General features: G+C 38.2%; 1 protein-coding gene across 13 annotated transcripts in view; it reads left to right on the forward strand.

Annotated features, from left to right (window-relative positions):
• Positions 1 to 19453, forward strand: part of EPS8 (epidermal growth factor receptor pathway substrate 8) — a 140873-nt gene that overhangs the window by 73197 nt on the left and 48223 nt on the right. For 11 of the 13 annotated variants that reach the window (XM_040594601.1, XM_040594600.1, XM_040594603.1 and 8 more), the window contains 3 exons: positions 9532 to 9622; positions 10732 to 10805; positions 19256 to 19306. In XM_040594601.1, coding sequence (XP_040450535.1) covers positions 9561 to 9622; positions 10732 to 10805; positions 19256 to 19306 — 187 coding nt within the window. In that variant the 5' untranslated portion in view covers positions 9532 to 9560. The remainder of the gene's footprint in view (positions 1 to 9531; positions 9623 to 10731; positions 10806 to 19255; positions 19307 to 19453) is intronic. The other 2 variants (XM_040594609.1, XM_040594610.1) reach the window with 1 other exon arrangement.

Here is a 19453-nt window from a genome sequence, read left to right on the forward strand (position 1 = left end):
CTCACAATTACTGGCAATGTTGCTGTTAAACACTACAGCTTCATAACTACGTCACTTTGAGGACAAATTCTGCTACTTCTGTGGTTTGTGTGTGTGTGACAAGTGAAAACCTGGTCCCTTTTAGGAGACGTGATGACTAGATTTGAAATTAATTCAAATACTTACCAAGTCTCCTGTGTTGATTAATTCAAATACCTTTCAAGTCTCACATGTTAATTTAATACTTTCATGTATACATGATGTTTAAAGTACACTGAAAAATATATGGGGAATATTTTAAATTACATCTGAGAATATGAATACTCACTTTTCTAGCATTAAAATCTTGTTAAATCCCAAAACTTCTGATAGTGCTGTTTATTTTAAATCATGTTACCTAAAGTCATGAGCTTTTTTTTTTTTTTTTTTTTTTTTATATAGGCCTTGTGAAGCTTCATGTTCTGCCTTGTTTGCACATTATTTAGTTTAGACCTTTCTTAATAGGGAAGTTTGAGGAGTTCGTTACTATTATTGGAATAGTATGTGCTCATTTACCATGGTTTTAAAATAAAAGTTTTAGTTTTGCTATTGGGCTCTACTGTGAGCTTATCTTTCACCTGAGCATTGCTAATTGGCTATGGTCTGACTAATAATTTTTAAATCTTAAATGTTTGTTCACCTTTGTTATATGTGGCCTTCTCTGTTTTCATTTAACTTCATGGAAACTTTATATATATATATATATATATATATAAAGTGCCTATCACCATATTGATAAACATTATTTGGAACCCCTTATAGAAAATGTAAATATCACAGTAAGATACAGAGTGTGAACCCTTCCTGTAATAAAATTTGAGGCTTTTCAGACTTGTGTGAGTTGGCATTTGGAGCACTTTATTGGTGGAAGAGATCCAGATTTCATAAATGTTGCTGGGTCCATATCATCAAAAGATACCATCAAAACGTGGTCCACAGCAGTATGGAGCTTGGGCGTTTGAAGATAATCGGGAAACTAGTGCATGTTGCTCCTACTCAGCTTATTTTGTCTTGTTTAATTCAAGATTGTAACCTACTACTAATCTAGAAATTGGTTCTTCTAAGTAACTGGCTGATGGATTTTTATAGAAATGAGCCTTTGATATATTCTGTGTGCTGCCCTGTTGAGAATAAATAAGAATAGATATCAGCAGTGTGGAGTGGAGGTTTTGTGTTTGAAGGGTTTTTTTTTCTTTTCTTTTAAATAGGGCTAGAATGAAAGCTTAAGTGAGGAACAGTAAGAAAGCCTTGTGATGGGACTCACTTATTGCCGTGTCTGAGACCATGATAACTGCAGTGTCAGTGTCTGGCTATAAGGCCTACAAGATAAAAGCTAATACAATAACTTCACCAAAACTGAAGAAGGTGTATTTGTGAAAACAAGAATTAGACCTTGCCACGGTTCTATTAAACTAGGGAGGTGTTGATGAATGTTCCTGTCCTTTTTCCTCCTTCTGCTTGATGTTAATTGTTATGGTCTGGTTGGTGTATGTCACTTCAGCTTTTGTTATGAACTCTACCACACCAATTTTAGTAATGTCAGTGTGTCATGACACAGCTATTAAGCTTGTGAGTAGACGTGGGTAGGTGGTTAAGCCAGTTCCAGTTGGACAACTTGCAGCAGCAAGCAGTATTTTAACTATGTTGGGAGTTCACTAATTTTTTTGACCAGACCAAGAGGAAAACTTTATTTAAAACAACAGATGGCACCTAAAGACATTGTCTTGTTAAGTATATACTGAACAGTATTACTACAGTAAGTCTTACCATTTCTTAACATTTTCACAAGCACTTCAGTGCAAGAAACTGTTCAGAAATATTTAATCAGCTACACTCACAGCCTGTGTCCAATGTGAAAGGGAAAAGTATGTCAAAATTTCATTATCTTTTTGACATTTGTCTTCTTGCTTATATGGCATCTGGGAAGAAGCACCCTTTGCATGCTGTTTCTTGCTGTTTTCTGCTGGCCCACCTAAACACGCACACTAGTATTATAATGCTATTTATAAGTTCTCATTTCTAAAGTCAAAAGGTGACTTTCAAACCAGTGTCTGGAATGCCCTCTTGAAATCTTAACGATCTCATTTGAAGTATGGTGTAACAAGGAATAAAAGGAAGTAATGAAAAAAAAAATCAGAGACCGTGAAGAAGAGAAATAAAACTGGTATCTGTGCTAGGTCAGCTGTATTCACCACTCAGTCGTTCCAAGTCAGTTTGTTTAAAAAAAACAACTGCAACAAACAAGCAAGCAAACAATAAAACTACTGAAAACTCAAACCAGAACAAATTATTGTACTTCTCAGGTGGAAATATTGAGTGCACTGTTGTAGCCTTGTTGGAATTAGGATTTTTGAGTAAAAATAGTATCCTTTGCTAGCTCGCTGCTGTACTTGGGGGTGGGGGTTGGGGGGGCGGGGAATAAAGTAGACCTGTTCCAGACACCTGGACCCTTTCTTAGGTCTGCAATAAAAGCAGTAGCCTTCAAAGTCAAGTGTGAATTGAGAACCACTGCTCTGAATTTCAATAAATATTAAATTAAAACAGAATTTAATTTTTAGCTTTCTCTCTTGTAACTGTTTTCCAGTGTTCAAGGAACAGCTATAAGGGAGAAGGTGGTGATGCTGCTGGGGCTTGTCCCATGGGAATTGTTTTCCTGTATCCTTTGTGTGAGTCTACATGGGTGTGCAGGGTTTCCTGGGTACTGTAGATGAGGTGCCGAAGTAAGCTCTGGTGCAGGATGCCCATGGCTCTCTAAATCCGTTACGACTTCCATTGGAAGATTTTCTTCTTTGATCCTTTTCAAATACTTGAGGTAGACTTACCAGAGACATTGATTTTTTTATGATACTTTATAATTCCTTTTTTCTATGTCCTCCTACAAATTCCTTCATGTGCCACAGATGCCGCCTTCTTTAGACTGTTCTGTATGTGTGAAGGGTTTTTTTGTGTTGGTTGGGTGCCCCCCCCCCCCCCCTTTTTTTTTTTTCCCCTTTCATACAAGATACTGGTCTTCCAGCTGTGGTGATACTTTCTGCAAGGTCTGCATAATTATCCTGATCTTGGTAATTAATACTCATCTTGCTTTAGATGAGGTGGTTAATTCTCTAATTAAAAATAGCAGTGAGTGGTGGCTTTAGTGTTTGGCATATTTATTAACATTCCTTTGTTGCAATAGGGATTTGAAGTCTTTGAAGCTTTTGTATCTGTAAAGCTGTTTTATTTTCTTTTAATACAGTTAATTATAAATTATGGCCAGACCTGAGTGAATTGAATGGAAATAGGTCGCCATGCCAGAGTAAGAACCTGTTTTCAAGCAGGGTCTTTATTAGTGTGGCAGTAAGGGCTAAGTCTATGAACAGGATCTATCTGAAATATAGTCATTCAGTTCTTTCTGTTGGTCTTCATATTTCTGCTTTTTCTCAAAATAAAGGACATTTATCTTTACTATACTGTTACAATTAATTTCATTAACAGTGAATCACTGGAAAATGTCATAGTAGGAAAAAGAAGATTCAAAATGCATTTTTTTATCTTATTAGTTTTCCCAACAGAAAGCTTCTCTCTTCGGTAACAGTTCTGGCTCTGAAGACTGGTCTTGAATTATCATATAGAGTTTACTACTTTGATAATTATGTCACCATATTGTCTTAATAAATTTATCCTGTCCCTCCTGCTGAAAGGAATCGCAGTGATGAACGTAGTGTACTCCTTCTGCTGAAGGACTGAGGAGAAAATACTATTTTTCACAAAGTCAATGAAAACTGTAACACGGTTTGTAACTGGATAAAGCAGCATTGACTGAGCTCATCTGCTGGACTGCTCTGTGCAGGTGAATACGCTTACAAATCCCTCCTGCTGGGCAATGCTCTGTCCCCCTGTCATGTGGTGTTCCCTGCCTGGCCAGAGCAGTATTCATTTATGTCACAGTCATTAGTCTCTTGAAATGCTCCTACCTCGCTGCCCCCTTAGACAAACAGGCAAATAATATTCTGGGTTTAAGTTCAGGTTTCTATCAGGAGTGAAATTCAGGGGGAAGAGGGGGGCATGTCCAGTCCTTTCCTGCCCACCCTCAGGTTTCCTTAGCAGGAGCCCCGGTTAGCTAACGTTGCATCCAGCAGAAGGGCGGGATGGGGATGCACTGAAATCTAAACACAGGATGCAACTCAGTGCAGGCTTGTATAAACTGAGATGCAGTGTAATTCGTGCCAGTGGCCATGCAGGACAACTACTCTGAAAACAGAGAAGACATGAAAGTAACAGCACTTTCAAAATTATTTTTTTGCGGCTATTGTATTAACATGTTTGCTTGAAGTTGTGATACTTGGACACAGGAATGTATACTGCGGTACCTATTCCTTTCTCAGAAAGGTTCATTAATAGAACTGCCCAATCATTGATAAGATGGCTTGAAAGAGTCAAAGAGGACAACAGCCAGAGTGGTGGTGAATGAAGTCCAAGTGTTCTGTCTTGAAACTGCATCACTTGCAGGGTCTAAGTTTCAATTTTCTGTGTGATTTTTGCTGTCATCTTTTTGACCAGCCTTTTGGATGCTTCAATCCTGTTAATTGAAAATAGAAAGCATTACAGTACAAAGCTGCTGCCAGCCCAACCAGTAGCAGTTTGTCTCAGAGCAATTATGATATCAATGTACCGAGGATGGAAAATCCCCAGTGATCATTTCCAAAGTAATACTCACTTATCCATGCAAGTGCATCTTGGTGTTTATCTTGAGGCAGGATGTTGAATAGCCAGCAGAACTCATGTTTGCTCTCGGTGGTTGTCTGAAGAAGCCCCAGAGCAGAGGGCAGCAGCAACATTTCATCTGACTCCTGGGACATATTTCTGTCAGGAGTTCCCCATTTGTAAAATTTGTGACTGGAGTGGAGATACAAATAGGAGAGTGTTGGGTCAGAGCAAGGTAGACACAAGAGGAGAAGACACCAAGATGCAAGAACATAAGGAATAACTAAGAAATTATCTTAGTGTGGAGAAACAAGGGGGTTAGAAGTAATAACTATTCAAAAATGAGGAAGGAAAATGTGTGTGTGTGAACAGGGCGAGGTTCGAGGAAAAAACAAATGAAAAAGAGTAAGTCATGCAGCGAGTTTTAGTAGTTCATATTCTGTGGAACAACAGTACTGAATGTTGTGGGATAGCAATAAAAAGCATTTTTGTAGAATGCATGATGAGTTATAGTGTAGCATGGATATATCTGGGGTTTTTTTTGTTGTTGTTTTTGTTGTTCTGTAATATTTTTTCAAAGGGAAAGGGTAGAGAAAGCGTCCCCTGATCTGACATTACTGCAATGTCAGATCCGCTACAGATAAGCGTTACCTTGTAATAGTTTAGGCTGGAGTTACAGCCTGTGCCTGCTATCTAGCTGGGGAAGAATTCTTGGGGTTTGTTTGTTTGTTTTTGGTGTTTTTTTTTTTTTTTTTTGGGGGGGGGGGGGGGGGATGTGATAACAATGGCTTATTACTAACAATATTTGGTTAATCAGTAGATAATTATTGTTCCAGCCATTCTTGGCTTTCCTTTTTTCTTCCCCTACATCCTTCTCTCCTTAACCCTTTCCCCCTCCATAATTTCTAAAACGTCCATGCTGTTAAGCTGTTTCTTTTTCTGTCCATCTGGGGGTGTGATCTGCTACTGGGTGGGACTGATGGATTCAGGATGAGTGGAAAAAACCACCTGTCTCTGCAATATCTCATTTTCTTTAATGAGATAGTTCTGCTCTTCTAGAAAAGGGATTTTTACAAGTAAATTGAGGCATTTTTTTACCTTCAGTTCCTACTAGGAAATTAAACGGCAGGGCATGTGAGTTGCTGATGTGCCAGCTTGTTGTTGCACAGGGACTGTATTGCCTTTTATTAAGCTGCTGTGCTACAAGAGGTATGGAAGGTGGAGAGTATTTGTAGCATTTGGGCAGATCCTTAAAGTGGATATTTATGTCTGATATAATAATGTTGTATACCAGTATAATATTCCTCATGGTTGGGATTAAGCACCTCTAACTGTTGGCTGCTAAAGAACCGAAGTATATCTGTCTCCAGAAATGGTTTGTGTGTTACAAGGGCTGGAGCCTTGTCATTTATATTGCTGCTTACTATCAATATGATCAAGTCCCTTCAAAAATAAAGCTGATGGCAACAGTGAAGTCCTAGGTGGATTTCTTTTTGTTCAGTCTCTGACACTGTGGGAAGAGAATTCAGTATGTATTTGTTTTTAGGAATTTCAAATTTACAACTGTTTTCTTACTGGGTTTAATAATATATTTAAAGATAAATACCTTAATATTTATCTTTGTTTCTTATTATGTTAGCTTTTTTCTTATTATTAATATCTTCTTAAATGGTTATTTAGTTTTCCTGGTTTAAAATATTTCTTGTTCAGAGTACGCATGGTTTCTTTGCAGAATCCTCAGAAAGGCATGGCCGTTCTTGGGCATATTCACAAGTAAACTGTTAATACTTCAGGCCTATTAAAGAGGGATCATACAGTTAATTTTGAAGGATGTTTATCTTAAAGTCCAGAACACCAGCGTGTGTTGCTGTGAACTGCTGGGCTGAGGTGAAAGGGAAGATTAAAGAGGAAGTGGAGTTTATTAATAGACTCCTGGATTACAATGGCTTTGCAGTGTGCATGAGTTGACTTTTGCTATGGGACTGGTTGTAAGAGATGAAAGAGCATTTGAGATGAGAAATGCAGCAGAGAAAGCTGTAGAAGAGAATAATAGGTGAAGCACTGCACATTCTGTTATCCTTTTGTGGCTCTTTTTTCTTCTTTCCATCATGCACTTAATAAAAAATTTAAAGAGTTTTCCTAAAATATTTTTTTTTGGAAGCATTTAGGTTGAAAGAGATGAAACTGCCTGATAATCTGGGGGAATTACAAGTAGCTTTTTGATGCTGTTACGAATATTTGGACTAATTATAAATAATGACTGAAAGGATTTGTTTGTATTCATATTCAGGAGCTTTCTTGAACCAAGTGATAGAAGCATTGCGTAGCCTCTTGAAATTGTCATGTCAAAATAGTTGTCTTGGCATCTGGTTTTTTAACAGTGGAAACGGGCATGAGGGACAGGAAGTACTTGTTGGCTTTACTTGGCTATCAAATAGCAAGTGTTTCATTTATCAGCTAAAACTAAAACTTTTGTGCTTACTTGGCAGAACAAACTGCTTGCCTTTCTTTTTTCTACAGATAAAATTTCTGACTTCAGATTTTCATTATCACTTGATTCAAAATACAATTTTAAAGCTTTTTATATTTACTCTAAGTGCTGTCATGCCTGACAGTGGGCAAGTATTTAGTCATGAGGCATGTTTTCTTCCCTTAATGTGAAAATCTGCTGCTCAGCTTCATTGCTGCTTTAAAACTTGGTGTGTTATGCTAACTTTAAAGACTGAAGCTTTAGTTTCTAATATATTACATTCCTTCTACTTAAAATATGTTTCACCACTTTCATAAAATTAAGTGGAGCACAAATAACCCAAGTATTTGTCAGATTAAGATGTCAGAGGAATGAAATAATTTTGAGACACTCAAACCAAGTTTTTTCCCCACATCTCACTTTAAAGGAGATAGCTGTGGAGTTTCTTATAAATAGAGCTATGAAAAAGACCGCCAGTGATAAAAGGGTATGGCAAATAGAATTATTAAATAAGTGTTACGCTAAATAATGTGTGCATGGAGAGCAAAGAAAGTTGGGGATACTGAAAAGCAATGGAGATAATTTGAGTCAGTTTTTTTGGATCTGGTCACTCTTAGGAGGCTAATCACAGGGTAACAAATTTAGCAATGGTTGCATGTGGTGTTGCAGAGAGGAAGAATTAATGGCCAGCAGGAAATCTTGAAGAGCTTAATGGCGGCATGAGCTGGAGAGGAACACTCTGAGTAGCTCTGGTCCCTGCAGTTGCTGAAATGGAACAAGGAGTGCACAGTGACCTGGCAAATTCTGCTGAGAAAATGAATATTTTTATCTTTTCAAGTCATGGGACAATTTCAGGATGCTTCCCAAAGGTTGTAATTGCTAATGAATTGAGCAGCACTCGTCACGGATAGTAATTTATTGGAGACAGCTGCTAAGTACTGCACTCTACAAAAACTGGCTTAGAGCAGCTAAACAGGATACCAGTATATGTCAGTAAAGATGTTTTGCAAGGAGGAATCAAAGGTTTAAAAGAAAAATTTTAAAAAAGAGGGATAGTAAGCAAAATTGCCAAGTATGTGCTCACTAAAGGCAATACTACACTTCCACATGATTCCATTTGGCATGTAGTTGAGACAGCTCAGTTCTAGTTAGCTTTGCTAACTGCATCTCAGGTAGATGTCAGGCGTTCCTCGGAAAGGCACAAATATGACTGTTCTCAATACAGAAGACCAAAAGCAGCTCCTATGTCTCTGAGAACAGAATTTGATTTTGACTGTGGTTTTGCCTGAAAAAGGAAAGTAGCAGAACATATGTGGGTACAAAATACAGTATGCACTGTAGGTCAGTCAGCTGCTGCTTCTTTGTACAAGAGAACAGCTACAGTGAGGCGGTAAGTTGACTTAGTGATTCAGGAGGTAAGCTGGTTGTAAGGTGGCTCTAGTACAACAAAGCAAGTTGTGCTAATTTTGGAAATGGAGGTTTTGTTAGGTACAAATTTTATCTGAGGTACTTTTGACTATTTTGCAGAGTTAAAAGAAATCTTCTGTTTAATGATTGAGATGTTAAGAAACATTCAAATATGTATTATTCATATAGGTATAAATGAAAGAATATTTGCCCATGGTAAATTTGAATAGGGATTTGTTAATTGTTTAGAGGCTTGTGAAAGTCACTTTCCAGAGTCAATTTTAACTTAAATGGGCACATTATTAAAGGGAGAAGGCATTCTTCTAGCTGTTTCATCATGGCTTTTTCAATATTGCTGTTATATGAGAGGTTCCATTTGGCATGCCAAACTTTCAGGATGTTAAATGCTTTAAAAAAGAACAGCTTTTTTTAGTCCCAAAATAGCTAGCCAAGTTTTCTTTTGTGCTAACAATTGTGTTTTGTTTTGATAGTGCATCTTTCTAACAATTCAGCTAATAAAGTTTCATAGAGCATGTATCAAAAGGTAATTTCAAAAGTTTCATTTGAAAGAAATGAGCTGAGGGTTAAAATCAGGCATGCTTAACTATTAAAGTTGCCAATTGGAACATCTTGTTAATTTCTGCAGTAGATGTTGGGTTTTGTTTAGTCAGCCTTTTATTTCTAAAGCTATTCCTAACGGCCATTGTATCAATAATAATAACTTTATTCACTAAATTATAAATTATTTGAAGCAATAACTATCACATTACAACTGGGAGAAGTTTCATAACGGGTCTTCAAGGCATCACCACGATGCAAATAATAATTGAGCTTGTTGATGCAATTTCTTTCCCATTTCAATGATAATTTTCTCGTTAGGTTTGTGTTACGTATGTATTAAACCTTCATCTTTTAAGAGACTTCAATTCATATGCTATTGTTTCTTTTCCCAGGTCGTTTCCCTCAGTAAGTGGCAATAAGAATGAATGGACATATATCAAACACCCCTCCCGGTGGATATGGAAGTTATTTTCTTCAAATGAAGTAAGGTTATGCCTCTGATCTTCCTTTTAAGGACAAAAAATAATGCTGTATTTTCTTCTTTATGCTTTCATTTCAGATAGAGCTATAATTGTTAGATCCCATTGGAATAATACAAAGGCAGTTTCTTTAGAAGAATGTGCGTTTTTACAACCATGTAACCAAACTGACAGACACGATATGACTGATTTTTGTTTTAGTGTAAGGTTAAAGCTGTATTATTGAACAGAATCATCTGGAACAGAAAAATAAATTGCTGTAGCCATAACATACTTACTGTATTACTCTGAGAGGTCTTCTTATGCTTGAGGTGTTTAAGCTTAGCTCTGAGTGAATGCATTTTTATACATAAAAGATGCAGCTGCCCTTTCCATCTGTGAGAAAATATTGTTTCCTAGTAAACAGGACTAGCAACTGCTACCTGAAAGTAGGTTACCTGAGATAAGGTGCTCCCTGCATTAGAAGCATGGCACTAGGCTCATTTGCAGCCCTAGTGAGAACTGACTTAATCTGATGCTGAAGAACACGTACATATGAGCAGGGCATATGTGCTGTCCTCATTGCTGTCCCTTTAAAGTGAATTTGTGCATGACTCACTTTTGTTGTTACAATGTAAGGAAGTTGGATTGCCTTTCCATTTGTTGTAGGCAATGATATTCCTTTTAAGTCTTTTACGAAAAGCAGTTAAAGTTATTAACAACAAATGACACCTGCGTGTGCAGGAAAACCCTCAAAATCCTATCAAGTCTTTGGCATAGTCAATATTATTGTTGTTGTTATTGTTATTATTATAATAATAATAACAAAAACAATAATAATAATGTAGTTTTGATTACTTATGGTAATATTTGTGTGCATACCACACTCCCATTGTGCGCGATGTTGTATTAATGCAACCCCCCCCCAAAAAAAACCCCAAACAAACTCAGAAGGGCTTCCAACCGAAGTGAAACGTGCTTCATTGTATTCGTGGTGCAGAACAAATATCCCATATCATTACCTCTGTTAGGTAGGTGTATATAGTCCTGCATAAGGGGAGGGTTTTTCTCAGTGCCTGTTTCTCTGTGGCAAATACATCTATACAGAAATTGACCAGAAACGTTTTCTTCCAGTGGCTATGGTTCCCCAACGTTTGCTCAGACAGAGAGGGAACAGAATTCAAGAACAAGTGCAAAAGCTCTTTATGGTAAGATGGCATGAGTTCTCTAAACTAATATGTTAAATTTTTGGTTTAAATATTGATCGTGATGTCATGGTAGGAATATTTTGTGCATATAAATCTGAAAGTGTATGCCTAAACACATGGGTGTGTATGTCAACAGAATAAAATAGCAAAGTGATTTTATTCCTACTAAAACTAACTAGGCTAGCTAGAAAATGTTTTTTATGGTTTACTAAGCAGGGAACTGCCACCTGCTAATTTTTAAGGCAGCAATGTATAAAGCATTTATCACAAAACTGAATGATCCTATAGCTAAGGTATGTACCAAGGAGAATGCGTTCAGGGGTCTAGCAGTGCTATTGGTTTGATTCATGACCTGTGTCTCCCCCTGCCTCCCCAGTTTTATCCCCTGCTAGCAGAAAAGGAATTTACAATATTATTCTTGTTTGACACAAGGATTTCATGGAAATTAGATTTGATGTAATGGATTTGGAGTCCTATTTGGCCTGCTATTGTCAACAGGCTTTGTGACTGTCAAACGTGATGTTACTTACAAATGCCTAAATGTTGTTACACTTAACCAACTACAAATGCTAGTATTTGTCTTGGCTGTGTATGCTACTCTCTACCCCATGGCCAAATCACTGTGGAGGCAGAATGTAGTCATGTTCCTTGCCAGCCAAATTGCACCGTTTCCTGGTCATCCACCTCCAGTGTGAATATATCCTGCTGATAGCTGTGCTAATGGAAGTAGAAGCAGCAGTGAGGCTGAGAGATGTTCTGTTGTGTAAATCTGTGCTTGTTGTTAAATGCTCTTTTGAAAGTCAGCAAAACTGATGAGGTTTGCAGCGAGAACCCAGTCCTGTGCAGGACCCCTTGCACCTCAGCCTGCTCTCCTTTGTTGTATCTACCACCTCTTCTGCAGGTTAACAAACTGGAAAGCTCAAAGAGCAGAGGCTGATAACTGCAACATCCCTAGTAGTAACTAATCTTTTCTCCCTCCTGTTGTGGGTGGGGTGATGGCTGGGAGTGGCCTTGGACATTAGGGGAGTGATGTCAGGATGCTTCCTGGCATTAGAAAGGCGTTAACTTTGCCCTTGGAAGGATTCCCTGCAGGCCTCGAGTTTGGTTACTCTTCCATGGGCAGATGAGAACTTTGTTCTGTTGGTTGCCTTGTTCGCTTTCAAACTGCTTCAAAATTCCTGAGGCTAAAAGCTCCCAGGGGAGATTGGAGGTCTCCTGGCTTTGTATCCTCTGAAAAGAGGAGTGGTGTGAAAAAACTGATGTGGTTTGGTGGCTGAAGGCACTGTGCTACAGTAGTGCTGAGGTCCACTTTAGAAAAATCAGCAAAGACAGAAGTAGAAACCATGTAAAGCATTTGTTATTTGGCAACGAATGTTGCATGTGAATAATTCTAAGTTAAAATTTGTCTTTTTTTAGTGGTATGCTACAAAAGTCAGTCACTTCACTGACTGACTATTAAAGGCAGGAACTGCAACTGAGGAAAATTCAGAAGTGATCATTTTAAACAATGATGTCTGCATCCTGTATGGGTTCATTCAACGAACTGATTGCACGTGTTGACAGAAATAGTAGGTGGTAACAGAAACCAGCAAAGAGACATTGTGAAAAACTCTTAGCAGATTATTTCTTTATGAGATGTTAGGAGAGTGTTGCACTTTTCTTTTTCATTTTGTATCATAATAATAATGATTTTTCAGGAGTATGTGGTTTGAACAGTGTGACGGTGCTAGTAAGTGTCTTCACTATGTCCTTTAATCTTTATGGGCTTTGAAAATAATAAGTCTTTTGAGCTTTTTCATATCAAACATGATTGGATAGTCATATGTCAGTAGAAGACGGGGACAAGTTAGTTGATTTGAGGTATATAATGCTAAGCAGCCTTTTACTTCTAAGACACTTAATTGAATTCAGGTACCAATTGAAAATGCTTAACCATATAATTGCTGCATGGTGGCTTCTGTAAAATGAATTGTTGATCTTGGTTCACTTCCATTGTTGGTAGATACAGCACAAAACCGTAGCTGCAGTTGCCAGGAGCTGAATGAAGTAGACAACTCAATTATCCTGGAGCTCTGAGTGAAGATATATTGGCACAGCTTTTAGAGAGGAATTTGCACATTTTACTGCTGCTGCTCTGTTTTGCATGCATAAAGAACTAGACTGTCAGTATCGCCAAATGTATGAACTGGAGAAAACAGGAAAACACCTAAAACCTTCCTCAAACTCTGGGCAATTCTAATTTTTTAATTTTAGCAACGATGTTACCATTCTGCTGCATCCCATGTGTGTCTTCCCTTGTGATGTTAGGGATTTTCATGCACACTGTCACGCAGTGCGTGGGAAACAATTGAATGATACTGGAACTGTTAAAATATGGTAAAAATATGTATTACAAAATATTTTATTATGATTTATTTATAATTAATAACTAACAAATATTTTATTTGAGACTCATGTGACTGAAAGCCTATAAAGCTGATTGGAGGTGTCCTACCTTTCTTTTTACATTTTATATTATGTATATGTATGTTAAATGTCCTTATTTTACTTATGCAAATACATAAAGCTAATGTATAAAGATTCACTTACAATATATTGGAAATATATATATAGTCTTACTGTAAAAGTAAAATGGACCACGTGCTTTGAGAAAAAGTGACAATGTAATGTTAGCGGCAAACTTTGTCCATGACAAACTTCCTTTCCTTGGAAGGCTATTGAATGTCATTTGTATTAAAGCATCTATCTATGGGTATCAGCAAGTGAAGATGGTACCTGGGATCCACAGTGACCACTTGATCTTGAACTCCATTTATTCCAAGCATAGTAAAGACTAATTAATAACAGCAACAATAATAATAATAGTGATGATATTAATGTGTGTGTATATATATATGTGTGTATATACGCACACACACACGTATGTGTCATGGCATAAAGTTTATCTCTTGAGTCCCAGTGCTGAGGTGATGATAGTTCAGTCTTTCAGTCATCAGGCAAAATGTTGGCTCCAGTGCCAGTGGGAAAGGAGGCTAAAGTTTTATTGGTATTACAGACAGTTCCGTTAAAAACTAGACCAGAGTCGTCATTATCTCTGGTGTGGTTATCTGATAGAAAAAACTTCCTTGCAACTGCTTTTTTTCCTGTGTCAAATAATCCCTTTTGTTTTCCATCGTTTCCTTCCTGAAATGAACTGTTTTCTATTTGCATGATAAATCTCTTGCTGAACTGGGAGGGAAGATGCCCTCTGCACATTCTTATGGGGTTTATTTAATTGTTTACTTCCTGATCTTTCAATCTGAAGTGGGATTTGGCTCCTACTGTCATCTATTGTTCTGACATTAGCTTCTCCATCTGTCTTCTGCAGCTCTGCTTGTGGAGAGATGGGTGGCATCAGTCAGCACCAATAGCCAGGGCTGCGCTGGGGGGTTGCGGGCAAGTGACAGTGTGGAGCAGCCCCATTCTCCAGGAGTAGCGAGCCAATGGTTCACTACAAATTGTTAGATTATTATACGACACAGGATTGAAAGATGTTGCTAAAATTGTCTTTACACTGCATAAGAAAAGACTAGGCATTTTTTTGGTGTTTATATTCTCATGGCTGTGATTAGGTGCTAGCAGTGAAATTGCATGTGTATTTCTGCATTGCTCCAATACCTCGTTCAAAGCAAGAACTGTAGTGTAATATATTTAAGGAAATCACAAGCACATCATAGACTAGGTAAACGAGTCCGTTGAAAGAAGCCATCCATGTCACATGCTTGTATTATTTAATACTCACATGAATTAAACTGACTCCTAAACAATACACTTTCTTTGTTAGTTAGTTCCATATAGCCATCAGGGAGAAGCTTGTAGCATAAGTTTCTGAAAGTGATAGCATTTGCCTCTCTGAAAATGAGATTTGTTTTGGACTCAATTTTGACCTTTCTCCCTGGATGTGTAGGTTCTGTCTCCTGCACTTTGCTCTCAATATCAAGTTGAGTTTTTCCAGCTGCTGCAATTCGTTCTTAAAGGGGCATCAGCAATCAGTCCAATGTAAACCAGAAATGTATGGTAGTAAACTAAGTACTGGGCTTTTCTGCTTGATGATGTGTGGTAATAATTTATACTGGCACTCCAGGATTCTTAGGACAGCTTGTGAGGAAGATTTATGGCCACACGGATTGCCATCAGATTTCAGAGCTTTGCCTCTTTGTACACTGTACAGGCATTTTCCAATTTGACTATGGAAGGGGAAGATGGGATCCACCATGACCCTTCTTTGTGTTATCATAGCCATAGCACTGATAACATTTATGACGTTTGGCGTATGCAATTATTTGTAAGACACTGGTGTAAGTCTAGGCATAGAGATGCCTCATTTCTGTTTTAGGCATTTAGGAACTGAATATTTATTGTGTCTAAAGGTATTGCAGCTCTAACCAGCACCACCTGTGCTTCAGGTCATCTGTTAAGACCCAGCTTGAGATCTTTTGCTTTTGGTAAGAGTTTCACCTACCTAGATAAAGAGTTAGATTTCTCCTGCTGTGATACATGTCTCTGTGTGATCTGGACAGTGGCACAGAGCCAGGCTATGGCTGAGTTTGTAAAGCAGCTTTCTAATTTGCCATACTGCTGCATCCTCGTCCAGTTGGAAAATGGGTGAGACAGGACTCTAGCTATGTCAGGTTCTGTTCGTAGCTCTGCCTCAACGTACCTTGGGCAGCACTGGCATTTTTGTCTGAAACTGTGGAATAGTTACCCTTTCCAAAGCATGAAATGGTCCTTTCCAGAAATAACTGGGGAGAGCGCAGATTTCTTAGTGTACGGAGGGCAAGGAAGAGAATGAATGATGGCAATCTTGAGTCCTGTTTTCCTAGTAGTATTTTTGACTCAGCTAAAAGTCTTTGGTCAAGAGGTTGGGTTTGGTGTTCTGGTGGTTTGGATGCTTCCAAAAATAGTATGAAATCAGTACCTTTTAGCATCTTTTAGAAACCAGAAACATGGTCCATTCTGGATGACTGGGAAATTCAGTAAATTCGCAAAGACATGAATAGCAGTAGCATCTGTCTACATCAGACAGTGGGAAGAGTATTAGTTTCTGTGGATCAATGTTTCTTTCCTTTGAAAGGTTTAGTAGCTGGTAGATCTTACAGTCAGGACCTAGGAGTGAAATGCTGTGCTGCTTTTAAGTTAATTACCCTTGCGTTGTGAGAGATTTTATTTTGCTCAAATTCTTCTGCGTTACATTTGCTATAGATTGTGATTAAGAATTTAATTTAAATGTCTTCTGCCATGATCCTTTTTATTTCTTTTTCCCCTTTATCAGAGAGAAAATACTTTAGGTAAATTTTGTGCAGCATATCAGCACGGTTTGAGCAAACTGCGATATTAAGGCTGCACTGTATTTTACACGTTGGATGTAAGAGCTGCAGTAAGTAGAATAAATAGAAAAAAACCTCATTAGTTCTGATAGTTCTGTTCATCCTTTGATAGTTTTATATATCCTATCTGGAAGTCTCTGTTGCAGAATTTCACTTTAGCTTCAATAACTCTCTTCATGCATGAAGGGACCTGTGAGAGGCTGATACTGACTGGGAAGATTAGGAGAGTGAAATGGAGCATACAAAATTTACCACCCCCCCCCCGGTGTCAGGGATTGACCCCAGCCAGCAACTAAGGGCCTACCTAGATACTTGCTCATTCCCCCTGTCTCCTCCCTGCAGCAGGATAGAGATGAGAATTAGAAGAGCAAAAGCAAGAAAAAACTGATGGATCAAGATAAATACAGCTTAAGTGAAGCAAAGAGAGAGGAGCAAAAGGTTCCGAGTAGTGCAAAGGCAATCGCTCACCACCTGCCACAAGCAGACCAATGCCCAGGCAGTCTCTGAGCAAGGGCTACTTTGGAAAGAGTACCTGCTACTTTTATTGCTGAGCATGACATTATACCATATGGAATATCTCTTTGGTCAGTTAGGGTCAGCTGTCCCAGCTGTGTCCCCTCCCAGCCTCTTGTGCACCCCCAGCCCACTCACTGGGGCAGCAGAGTGAGAAATAGAGAAGGCCTTGACTGTTCAGCAACAGCTAAAACATCTCTATGTTAACTGCACTGTTTTGGTCACAAATTCAAAACATGGCACCATTCAGGCTGCTGTGAAGAAAATTAACTCCATCCCAGCCAGACCTGGTACATTCAGAGGGTCAGCAAATTCTGTTGTGTGTTTTCAGTAGGGTATGAGTTACTTGCATTTGAAGAACATGTAATAAGTCAAGAGGAATTTTCAGGATTTCTGTAAAAGCAGTCAGATTAATATTGATGAATAATAAACAACTACTTTGATATGTGGAAGAGTTGAGGAGATGGAAGCTACATTTCCAGAAGAATGGTAGTGGGCAACTCAGTAGGAAAAGAAGAAAAATAAGGAGCTGTATATGGATGAAAAAAGACCGAGAGTCATATGCTCAGATATAGCTGACTTGGAAGCGGAAATGTGGAAATGTTGTAGGAAGAAGCAGCAAACCCTTGTGTCATCTGGGTAGAGAAAGATCAAGAACAGGTTTGCAGGCTTGTATCAATTTTGCTAGAAGTTCAAGGCAGTGGAGCACATCAGCAGAAGTGGGTGCAAAAGGATTTGGGTCCTCCTTCCTGAGGTCAAGGTGAGAACTTGTGGAGGTTTGTAGGCAGAATCTAGGACATGAGCCAGGCACTAGGAGAAAGCAGAGGCTGAGATTTAGTTTTGAGCTAACTGGCAAAAAACATGGGAAAGAGGATATGTTCTAGATACCACCCTTTTTAAAAATTATTTTAATTTTTTTCCTTCTTTCCTTTGTGTTATGTTCATGTTATCATGGGGGGACTTTATTTGTTCTTCCTTCATTGCAATTTATACCAGGCAGCCAAAAACTCCATCTCCCAGGGAGCCTGGATGCTTAGCAGCTGGATTGACCCTGTATGAGAAAGAATATGTACTTTCTAACCATTGAATTGTAAAAGAGTGAAAAACAAAGGTTGAGGAAAAACCCTTCCAGAAGCAAGGGAAGAATTTTGCCTGATGCTAAGGTACTTATTAGAAGATGTATTCTGAAAGGTGAATACTTTCAGGATGGAGCGGTTACCCGTAGTATCTACCTTAAGCTCCTCTATAGCAGTGTTAACGTTCACAGCAGCTATAGGCTGCTACTTAGCTCATCCAAAACCACGTAGAAGTCTCAGCACTGAGCAGTAATAAGAGCCTGTAGGTGCCCTCTCATTTATTTTTTTTTTTGTTTGGCTTGTAACTGCAACAAGACTTGGAAGCCTCCCCAGTTTTAGTTTGCATGCTTTACTGCAGAGTTTAGATTGCATCACTTGCTTGAACTTCCAGAAAAGGGAGTTTCCAAGTCTGCATAAGTGACATACATTACATGGTGGTTTTTGGCAGAAGGACCTGTAGGATAACAAGAAGAGGTGGTCAATGCCCCAGGCCTGTCAGTATTTGAGGCACTTGGACAATGCCCTTAATAATGTGCTTTAACTTGTGGTCAGGCAGTTGGACTAGATGATCATTGTAGGTCCCTTCCAACGGAAACGTCGTATCCTAAATGATAATTTCAATCTCTAGCAGGTTCTAACAATCATTCTGCCTGCATTACAGATATAAATAGGTAAACAGGAATTGTTGCTGAACTCAGTATGGACTGTCAGTTGTGGTGGCCTATCTTATTGTTTAGTAACACAAACAAACTTTTGCTAATTGGAATTTTTTTTTATGTTCTTCTTGATATTCTGTTGTAATTAAGAACACAGAACTTGAGGTGTTCTCCTTGGCTCTCAAGTGCAGGCAACCACAGATTTTATTAGCACTCAGAAAGCTGTGTCTTACATAAACACTATTGTTCTCACCATGGCGAAGTGTGTTGAAAACCTTGCTATCATGTCTATTGTGAGTGTTGTGCTGCTCTGTGGAAGAGGATGTGTTAATCAGTGTACAAATAGTTTTGGATATCCTGTCTTAACAGAGGACAATTTCTGTGAAGCAGAGCAAGGAATCTCTTGCAAAACTTACTCTCAGTTTTTTAATTCCTTTAGAGCCTGTGCATATGCCAGGATTTCTTTTGTTTATTTAAAACAACTCCAACTGTTACTGTTTGCAGGATTTATAAGTCTTACAGTGGATTAGTGGATTTAAAGTTTCTTATCCTTGTTTAATTTGATATCGTTAAAAAACCATATCCTTTTTTCACCTAAAAGAAGATAATAACAGTCAAAATTGAATATCTGAAGCATTGTTAATTGAAACAAGTGACTTTTCCTTTCTGTCTCTCTCTCTCTCTCTCTTTTAAAAAAGCATATATTCTTTCTTACTGGACAATGTTTTAACTATCATTTACAGTCCGTAACAGAAAACTGTTAACTGATCCTCTTGGAGATGCAAATAATTATATGGGGTTTAACTAGATACTGCTTTTTAATTCCCTTGTTTTGTTAGGAACAGATGGACTTTACTTCTTCAGATCATCATCCAAACAAAAAAAGAAAGGTAGCAAATCAGACAGTACTGCTTTACTGACTGTTTTGTTGGGGTGTGCATGTGTGTGTCCATAGTCGTTAAAAAGAAAACAAGAAAAACCTTCAAGTAACATGCTGCAAAAGCAGAAGTGGTAGTTACAGTTGAAATCAATGCAGG

The sequence above is a fragment of the Falco naumanni genome, chromosome 5 (genome assembly GCF_017639655.2).
Source record: "Falco naumanni isolate bFalNau1 chromosome 5, bFalNau1.pat, whole genome shotgun sequence".
NCBI lineage: Eukaryota > Metazoa > Chordata > Aves > Falconiformes > Falconidae > Falco > Falco naumanni.